Consider the following 10628-nt stretch of genomic DNA (forward strand, 5'->3'; position numbering starts at 1 on the left):
CTAAATTAAATATCAAACCCTTCAAATTCTCAAATATCCAATCTTTCCAATCTCAAATCCATTGTTGCTACTATATGCCAGATAACACGTATTCTATACGTATCTGATTGACGACTAGCCTTAATCGAAAGTTCTCTCTCGTGATCGAGAGGGGTAATTAATTATAGGGGCTTGCGCCTATAGGAAACCAGAACTCAGATCATAAAGTCCTCACAAAATGAGGGCGAAATCTCTGGGTAGTGTCTTATCTACAAACCCACCAGCCTTCCAAAATTTACCCTGGAACTTATCCGTTAAAACTCCCTCGCCGAATAAAAAAGAAAAGCATGAACGGGTGGAGGCCGGGGCCGAATTTTCGGAGCCCACATCATTATTTCTAAATCAACATAGCCATCAGCAAATGGCTCATAAGTGAAAACAATATCATGTTAGGATGCAAAGTATGAACAAATTGAATTCAAAATTCACTATTTATTGCATCAATAACCCTAACAATCATGAAGTTGCATCACCTAAATTTGCTTCGTTTGGGACAACCTTCGAACTGTTTTTTAAAGTTGTTAAAGAGAAATTAATTTTTCTAAGTTGTTCTAGCAATAACTTCATAACACAAATTTTTGAAAAGCAGCGAAAAAGTAATGACCAAACAAAAATTATGTTTGTGGTCTGAAAAGCAAAGCAGTAAGAAAGATGATTCAAACAAAGTCATAATCTTGAAAAACATTGTCATAAAAAATATTAGAATCAATTGAATAATTATTTTAAGAGTTATCTTTAAGGAAAAATTCTTATAATGTTCTAAATTTGAACATTTGCATAATCCGAACTTATACTTGGACAAGGTTCAAAATTTGAATATGGAATTGGTATGAGCATGAGGCCATATATGAATGAAAATTTCAGTCTAACATTGGGCCTAAAACCTTACTTGAATTTGAATTTGTAAAAGAAATTTGAATGAACTACTGAAAATGACTAAACATTTATATGAACTGAGCTACAATTCATACTTAAACTCAAAATTGAGTGTGAGATTAATTTCAAATCTGAATCTTAAATAGACACTGAATATGACTCTAATATGAAACTTACAATCATATTTGAACTTAAATTAAGAATAGGATTCAAATCTAATCTTGAATGTGAAACTAAGCTACAATTGGAAATTGAATTCACTCTTGAATATTAAGCTAAATTTTAAATTGAAATTGAATCTATTCTCAAATGTGAAAGTGAACAATTTGTGCCCACTAAAGATGATAAATGTGATGAATAAGTTGAATTAGTTGATGAAATATTTTACGAAGTTATTTCTACCAATTTAATTAGAATTAGTTTTATTTTTAGTTTATTGCTTCTTGTTAGTATAAATTTGTTAATATTAACAGGCTTAAGGAAATATAAATTTTTAAGTTTGGCCTAGTTTTTCAAGTCATTTGGTGTAGCTTTCTTTAAATCGGTTGTTTGTCCATTAATGCATGGCATGTTTATGGGGTTTGCCTATTTTTCATTATCTTTATTATCATTTAATTATATTGAGCTGGGCTATAAATAATTATTGGTATTCATTATGACACATATTAGCATTCTAGTCTTTATACTGCTTGTTTCATATCATTGTGTGATTTGTCCAAAATAACATTTATATCCATAGAGGAGGAGAGAGGAGAACCAATCTACTATTAGCAAGTTACTAGTGTTCATATCTATTGAGGCATTAGGAGAATCACACTCTTCCCCAAATCTAAATACACTTAATTTCAGCATAAATAAAATTCCCAAATCTCTCAAGCCAAATAGACAGAAAAGCTTCTTAATATCTTGTAAAAATTCAACAAACAAAAAAAGGGAAAACAAACAAACAGATCTAAGCCAACCTAGAAAACCTCAACATAGATGCTCTTAGAAAAAGTTTCTTCTCTTGCTTGCCTTTTTCTTTTTATTTCTCAGCAATAATTGGCTATAGCTTTCAAGCACACATAATCTCCTCTTTTCCTTCTAATTATAGTAGTTTAAGTAGGTGAAACTTTAAGTCAAAATTTGATTAAAACATTGATTTGTAGCTAATTCATACTAACAATATTTTTTTACCAACTTTTGAACATATGCTTATCTATGAAGGTAATTTATATACATTTTTATTTATCTCTAAAATCATTTGTTTTAAAGTTCATGCTTATGTAATGGGTCCCACTTACAAATATGAGGCAATCCCAATAGATTTAGGCTTCGTTTACGACGGCTTTTTAGTTTAAAAATTAAAATTTTTATACTAGAAAGCTGCTTTAAGAAGCAGTAAGAAAGCCGTCCCAAACAAAGCCTTAATCTCAACATATGCTATCATAAGGTGTTTTACCCCTTCAGCTTTATACAATATTTACAACTTTTGCAGTCCTCTGCTGTGTCTCTCAGATGTTTCATATGAAGCAAATATTCTAAATTTGGATTTGAAATGAATTGCGCTTGGATTCTTACAGATCCTCATTTGTATTTTGCAGGTGATATTAGTTGGCCATGATTTTGGTGGTGCCTGCATATCCTACGCCATGGAAGCTTTCCCAACTAAGATTTCCAAAGCAGTTTTTCTAGCTGCAGCTATGCTGAAAGACGGGCAAAATACTCTTCATATCTTCTCTCAACAGGTTTCAATTAATCTCAATAAAAATCCATTTATGAACCTTGTAGATAAAAAAAGTAACTATTTACAAGATTTATGCACATTTCTGTCTATGTCTATCTTTCATGAACTTGATTTAGTGTGAATGTTAGTAAGAAAAATATAAACATAAAACATCAAAGGGTTCTTGGAATGTTTCTCTCTCTGATATCTTTCCTATAATAGGAAGGTGGCAGTGATCTAATGCGACAAGCTCAAATATTTTTATATGCAAATGGAAAAGACCAATCTCCTACAGCTATTGAACTTGACAAGTCATTGTTGAAAGATCTGTTATTTAATCAAAGTCCTGACAAGGTAAGTCTTGTTCTTCCTATTACCAACAGTCTTATTGTTCTTATTGAATTATAATTCATCTCATTGATAGAATCTGTTCTTTCCAAAGGATGTAGCTCTGGCTTCAGTTTCGATGAGGCCGATCCCTTTCGCTCCAGTTCTGCAAAAACTCGAGCTCACCGGCTCGAACTATGGTTCAGTGAGGAGATTTTATATAGAGACTACAGAAGATAATGCCATTTCCCTCCCCCTGCAACAGATCATGTGTGAATCTCACCCGCCGGAGAAGACCTTTCGCCTGAAAGGCTCAGATCATTCTCCATTCTTTTCAAAGCCTCAGGCTCTCCACAAGTTTTTGGTAGAGATTGCAAAGATTCCTACTGCTTCAAGGCAACAAACCAAACCTGATGAGTAAATTTATGCTTTCCAAAGATTCTCTAAGGCTTTCAGAAAGATGTTATAAATGTAGATAACTATATATATAATCAGTATTTAACAATCAGATCTCAAACTGTTTATTTTTGAGCTATTCATTGATATATTGTAAGAGTTATCTGTTCTGCTTATTTCTTCTTCTGCTTCAAGTTTTGTAGATTTTTTTTTTTTGAATTTTTTGTGTTATATCCATATTGTAATCAAGCTTTTGGCAACTTTGAAGCATTGAAAGTTCATGGCTTTTTGGATTCAAAATTTTGATTTTTGTTTATAGTAATGCATAAGGTTTCGTTTGGAATAATTTTATTATTATTTTATGAAGCAACTTTTTAATATAAAATTTTTAAATTCAAAAAAATTTTGTACTAAAAAATTGTTGCATAAAATAGTAACAAAATGATCCCAAATGAAGCTCAAGTCTGAAACTCTCTCTAAGGCTTCGTTTGAGACGGTTTTTTTATTTCTTTTTGAAGCAGCTTTCTAGTACAAAAATTTTAATTTTTATACTAAAAAATTGCTTCAAGAAGCAATAAAAAAGCCGTCCCAAACGAAGCCTAAATTTACTTCCCTACTATTCTTCAAAATTTCATGTTAAATATAAATTGCATATGATTAAAACAAAATTTATTTGAATAAAAATTTTAAAATTGAAACTCAGCTTCAGTGAATTTTAGATAATATTTGGAATTTTGCACAAATTCGATAGGTTTTAAATAAAAATTTAAGTTTTCTTGTTTCAACAACTTCAATACTTTTTCTACATCATTTTAATTTTAAAATGTTACATTTAAAAGAAAAATAAATAAATATGACGATTTAAAATAATCAAAAGCATCAAAACTCAAAATAATGTCCAAAATTGAATTTTTTTTTTCTTTTTAGGTTTAAATATTAAAAGCCAAAAGCATAGGAAGAACAGGTGGATGAAGAACTTACTGAAAATGTTTTAATTATGTCTTGGTAACATTAAACTTTGCTAATCAATGATAACTCCGAATAATTTTATGAAACATATCATTCTATCATCACAATTCAGCAAGAGCATTAAAAATTCAATAATAGTAATAATGCATGAAGATAATCTTGATAGTATGCCAGATTTCAAAAGATTTTGCCACATTTTCAAGATTTGTAAGAGAGATGTTGGCCAATTTTAGAGAAATTATTTTGTGCGAACATCAGACAGTTCAGAGACCAACTAGAATGTGTCAGGTCACCTGATACCGAGCGGTACCGAGCACTCGTACCTAACAAAAAAGTAACATGACGCGTTCTAATTGATCTCTGAATGTCATTCGGGTCCGAACAGAATAATTTTTCTTGAGGCTTCATTGAGTTTAGCAGCCAAGTCATCACTTAGGAATTCTCAATGAACTATCAGATAATCCAAAGAGGATGCGTGTTTTTTTTTTTTTGGATATTTAGGCCATTTAAGGCAAACTCACACACACAATGCATACACAAAAACTCGAACCGAAGACCTCTTAATTGGAAGCCTAAGCTCTCAACCAACAGGCTAAGATGAGCTATGTACCAAAGAGGATGTGTTGGAGCTAAGAGCTTCACTATTTAATTGGCCCAATGAGGTCATGTCAGCGTTTGACAAACAAGGATATGGCCAAATCCAGTGATGATGATCAGATTGATGACCGTCAGTCTTAGATTTCGTTTATGACAGCTTTCTTACTATTTTATACTGTAATTTTTAGTAAAAAATATTTGAAAAAAAAAATTATCAAAACCAATCCCAAATGAAACCTTAAACAAATAAACTTGTAATGAAAAAAAATATAGGCCTCAAGGACAAAGCAAATCCAAGTATATTATCTAAATTGATAAAAGCCTTGTGAAACCTGTGAAGATTAAAATTCTTTTTCTAAAAAAATAATATGTTTCAATGGAGAAATTATTATGTGCAGAGACCAGACTCAGAACACTGTCCGAAGACCAAACCATAATGCGCCACATCAACGGTATTGAGCAGTACCGAGCCGTGGAACCTAGCGAAGGGGTGACATGACGCATTCTGGTTGTTCTCCGGACAGCATTCATAGGGGTGTCAATTCAGGTCAACGGGTCGGGTTCGGGTCAAACCTGGAACTGACCCGGCACTACTCGGGTCAACCCGAACCAGATCTGTTTTTAAAAACGGGTCAGGTTTCCGGAACCGAACCTGACCCAATTCGGGTCTGGGTCAACCCGACCTGACACGAATGACCCGAAGTTGACCTAAAATTACTAGTTTTCGGGTCAAAATCAGGTCAATCTTGGATTTTCGGATCAAAATCGGGTAAAAAACGGGTCAATCTCGGGTTTCCGGGTCAAATAGGAATTTTCGTGTCAATTTTGGGTCATTTTCGGGTCAACCCAAACCCGACCTGATTTTTAAAATGGGTTGATTTGTTGAACTCGAACCCGACCCGTTTCAGGTCCGGGTTGACCCTAACCCGGATTTTCCCGAGTCGGGTTCGGGTCGTGTTTCGGGACGTGTCAAAAATTGACACCCCTAAGCATTCAGCATCCGCACAGAATAATTAATGGCTTCGATGGCCATCTGTGAGTTTACAATGTACGAAATGCTTAAAAAAATCCTAAAATTAGAAAGATAAAGGGCAAAACTTTCTTAGTAAGCTTTAAACTATTGGTTTTACAGAAGTGACCATCTGCAGAATCTTATCATTAGTTTAAGCAAGCCATGGGGTTTTCCATAGGTCCTCGTAGCCTGTAAGTTTTGGGGCATCTGCATGAAGATGAAGCACAACCATGCATTGCTTAAAGAAAAATTTAACATCACATTCAAGACCTGGGCATCAGGTCCATCTATATAGAATAGACAAATAGATAAAATCGTAGACAAGTGACAAAAATGTAAGTGTTTGAGAGAGAGAGAGAGAGAGAGAGACTAGTTCAAGATGTTTAAATGCATGAAAAAATACAAGTGTTTGAATACACAAACAAATACTTGATTATAGGCAGGGCCCTCTACTCTGTTTAAAATTGCGCAACGAGAGGCGCGCCTTTGCGCAATTCTTCCCAAAGGCGCCTCGAGGCGCACGCAATTTGGAGCTTGGATGAGGCGTACGACTCACCCTGTGTGAGGCGCGCCTCAATTGTGCAATTGCGCAATTATGGGTGAGGCGTACGCCTCACCCAATTGGACCCACCTACTTAAAATAAGCAATTCTTTTTCCCTTATACCCGATCAGTCCAGCATTTTGCGATTTATCTCCGCCCGCAAGCCCCAGGTCGCGAAACAGAGACCCTCCCGCACATTCGGCCCTCCTTCTCGCCGCCTCTCTCCGGCGAACTTGAAGTGTCCGACCGCCTTGTAAGAGAAGTCCACAAACGATTTTAGGTATTTTTTTTTAGTTTTTGGTTAGATTTTTAAAGTGAAAGAAATTCTAAGGTTTTAGATTTTTTGAATTATTTTGTGTGATTTTCGATTCTTTCATTAGGGATCATGATTAGAGGCAAGGAAAAGGCGTCTTCGTCATCGAGTAGGGACCCTTCTTGGAAATATAATGTACAAGTTGACATTGGCGGCGGAGAGAAGAGCTATGTTTATTTGAAATGTAATTTTTGCGATAAAGTGGTGAAGGGAGGTGTTACCCGCATGAAAGAACACCTATCATGCTCGCACAAAAACGTAGAACCCTGTGCAAATGTGCCGGAAAAGGTGACGGAGGAAATAATTGCTTATATGAAGAAAAGTGCCACGGCTAAACACTTGCAACAGAAGCAATTTGATGATAGGGTTGAACATGGCGCTTATTTTGGGAGCGAGAGTGGAAAGGGCTCTTCCTCCACTATACATAACAGAGGTGCACGGGGTCCTATGGATCAGTATATGACTAATCCAGAAGAGGATAGAGGACAAGCACAAATGATGCCTGCGGCCGGTACTAGAGCATGATGGCCTCCGTGTCCGACCTCAGGCCCAGGTCTTCCTAATGCTAAGTGGAATACATGGATATTCAGTTCCGCGCCCAATAGGTTTTTATGTTATGATTTTTCTGTAAATGTCATTTGGAACACTAAATTCTTTAATGTTGTATAACTAGGCAGATACGTCGTCGGAAAAACACAATAGGTGAACACTAGCTCGGGGATTATATTATGGCATGGAGAGACTTGTTCCAAAGTTGAAAAACCAGGGCGGTCTCTGTATGGGTTGGTCAATGTGAGTAGGGATTGAAGGCACCTTCATATTTGTTTCATCGAGTTGAAGTACATGTACTTGTGATTATTAAAGGCGAGAATAGCTGCAAGAAACATTTTTGATGAGAATTTCAATATAAGAGGCTTATGGACTGAGAGAATTCTTGAGATAGTTTGTTGAAAAAACCATTTCATGCTTCAGTGTGCTCGGATAATGTGGAATGACTGTATCATTGAATGGGAGCAGGGTATGCGTTGATTTATATCTCCATGTTAACCAATCCTAGGGCAACGCGCTGTTCTTCTCTAACGAGTACGAGAGTCTGACAGCGCTTGTCAGATTGTCTTAGTCTCAGCAAGATATTTTAGGGAAAAAGACTTTTCCATTCTCATTTAACAAAGCATTTTTAGGCCCATCTTATAGTTATTGGAATGGAAAAGGCTAATAGGTCTATAATGTGAAGTAGGGTAGACTGGGCTGTCCTTGTAAAAACTTGCTATCAATGTCATGTTCAAATTGTACTTGAGTGGGATACTAACAGTAGTTTATTGTATGGAGATTTTGGGCCATGTAGTCAATTGGTTGTCTACCACGCGTAATTGTGAACTGATAATTTCGCCGAGTCGGCAATTTGCAAAAAAAGAGCCATGAACTGGTAACTAGATGTCCTGCAATACATCAATCATAATATATGCGACCGAAGAGGACACGATTTAATAAAGGGTATAAGTGAATAACGCATCAGACTCATGAGAGCTATAATATGGAAGAACTCGTGCTTTGCCAGATTTTGTTGTCGCAAGTAACATATGTTTACGGATACTTCACGATTTTCTTGGAGGATCTTTTGGTGAGAGGATTACATCCTGCAGCACAAGAGTGGCATTACTATAGTTCTAGGCTGTTGCGTACAAGAAGATTATCAAAATTCATCTATACCTAGACTCATATAGTGTGAAGGTTCTTAAAGCTGTGATCGAGGAAAAGTCTCTTCAAAAGAAAGTATAATTCTATGTTTCGCCATGCGACCTTACTGGACTCGTATAGTTTCCTGTAACCTTCATTTTTCTCCTCTTTGAACAAACACTTTGTACATATGGACAAAAATCATTCGATTGAGTTGTGCATTTAAACATCTTTCATTTGGTACGTTTTTCAACATAACACATTTGGTGCAGTTTGAATCTTATAGGCTTTAACCACTATTTATTTTCTGCACTCTAAGACTTTGATGGAAGTCCATGTTTCGCACTGTTGGGCCTCTAGAGCAGAGAAGGTGACGGCGACTATGGCCCATCTGTATAAGGAAAAGCTCATAGTAATTGTTTGTTACATCTACCTGTAACCTTGGTTGAACCTCTGCCTTCGCCCGGGTAAGAAAGTGTGAACGCGTGATATAGGGCATATCAAATGTTAAATGATTCCAATCCATTAATTTTATGAATGATATAATTAGTTGGGCATAGCTCCTTGTTACCATAGATAGTGCATCCTTTTGCAAAGTGACTAAGGAGACTCCTATAGATAGAAACGACTTTCTAAGACGCCTTCTGTAGGTTGGAAAATGACAGCTAATGTAAGAAAAAGATATGTCTAATGGGAGAGTTGGGAAACCTTTAATAACAATATGCTCACTAGAAGATCCGCAGCGGCCTGTCTACAGGAGATTGTATGTCGACTACATACAACTTGAGAAGGATAGAGTGCAGTGTCTTATTATGTATTATAGGGTTAGCTCCTGTGCGAGGGGAGATTGGTGTGATGAAGGTTGCAATGTGCCTTGTGTTGATGAGTGTTCTTACTCCAAGAGAACACGGCCATCGGGAGGCCTGCAGTAATTTACCCGACGGATCTATCATGCAGCTGCCATTATATATATCTTATTAGGCATTAAGCCGTAACAATTGCAATATTCAGGAAAAGGTCATCCCCGGTTTTCTTATTCGTCATTAGAAAAAAAATTCTATCAAATTCCGGAGGTCGAAACCATGCTTACGTTTCTGAGTTAATAGCATTGTATAGCATGAGAGAGATTAATACGCTCAAGTTTCGCGAGAAGCAGCGTGCATGATTTACAAGAGACTCAGAGCTTCAGACTATGTTTTTATCTAGCTTGTTTCTGTTCCTGTGAAACTAAAGAGGAAGTTTTTGTATTGCTATAGGTTTGAATAAGCAGCAAAATCAACCATTTTCTTAAATAAGTGCATCTCTCAGCGTAAATAAAATCGGGATAGATTATGTTTGGTAAGATGCACCATGTACATTTCGCCTATGGTTTGATTTCAGTTATGACTTTTTAGATTATTTTTTTCTTGAAACAAACTTCGGGGAATTTTGGTGGAATGATTCCCCAAAAACGCAGATTATGAGTGCTTAATATCCGCAAGCAGGTCCATCCTCTTTCGAAGTAGACATGAAGTGTTATACTACCGCTCTGTACAGTATGTTTGTTCTGGGTTGGGTTCTCACTTTTGATCTCCCCTTGTCGTGAGATTGCTGAGTTAGTTGACTATACTCTACGAAACTTGGAAAGCTATCATATAGTCAAGTGCAAACAAAGAGAAGAAAATCACTTATCGCGTACATCTCCACCGAAGAATTGTTGAATCTTGCGCCATAGGTCATAGTATCACATCATTGGAATTTCCAATTGAACATGCGAACGAAACAGAGAACATAGGAAGAGATATAATTATTGTGAAGGCTTGACCTCCGTTGATGAATAAGTGGAATCAAGACCAATTGTCGTAGTTGTATTGACCGCTCGCCACCATCTCGGTTGGTTGGTAGTGATGATCATGTGTCTATTTCTGTGAGTATATCAATAGAGACGAATTAAATATGGCTTCTATGAGACTGCATGAGTCCTATGAACCGGGAAGCGTTCTGCATGTAGATCTATGTTGATCGAAAATTGATCATCCCAAAAGAGCTATCGTTAGTCACCGCGGAAATTAGGACAGGACCTATCTTCTTGTAATGTTTCTAAGATATAGCTGGGAATACCACAGTCAAGTAGTGTTGAGGTGGGCGAATGCAGGATCAAGGAGTGGGGTACCGCCATAATTCCACCTTAAGTAC

At 36.3% G+C, this 10628-nt stretch overlaps 1 protein-coding gene across 1 annotated transcript in view; it reads left to right on the plus strand.

Annotated features, from left to right (window-relative positions):
• Positions 1 to 3519, plus strand: part of LOC110096786 (putative methylesterase 11, chloroplastic) — a 17644-nt gene extending 14125 nt beyond the window's left edge. Inside the window, exons 3-5 of the mRNA XM_020822869.2 lie at positions 2499 to 2642; positions 2843 to 2974; positions 3063 to 3519. Coding sequence (XP_020678528.1) covers positions 2499 to 2642; positions 2843 to 2974; positions 3063 to 3368 — 582 coding nt within the window. The 3' untranslated portion in view covers positions 3369 to 3519. The remainder of the gene's footprint in view (positions 1 to 2498; positions 2643 to 2842; positions 2975 to 3062) is intronic.
• The last annotated feature ends 7109 nt before the right edge of the window (positions 3520 to 10628 follow it).

Source organism: Dendrobium catenatum, unplaced genomic scaffold, assembly GCF_001605985.2.
Source record: "Dendrobium catenatum unplaced genomic scaffold, ASM160598v2 fragScaff_scaffold_1023, whole genome shotgun sequence".
Taxonomy (NCBI): domain Eukaryota; kingdom Viridiplantae; phylum Streptophyta; class Magnoliopsida; order Asparagales; family Orchidaceae; genus Dendrobium; species Dendrobium catenatum.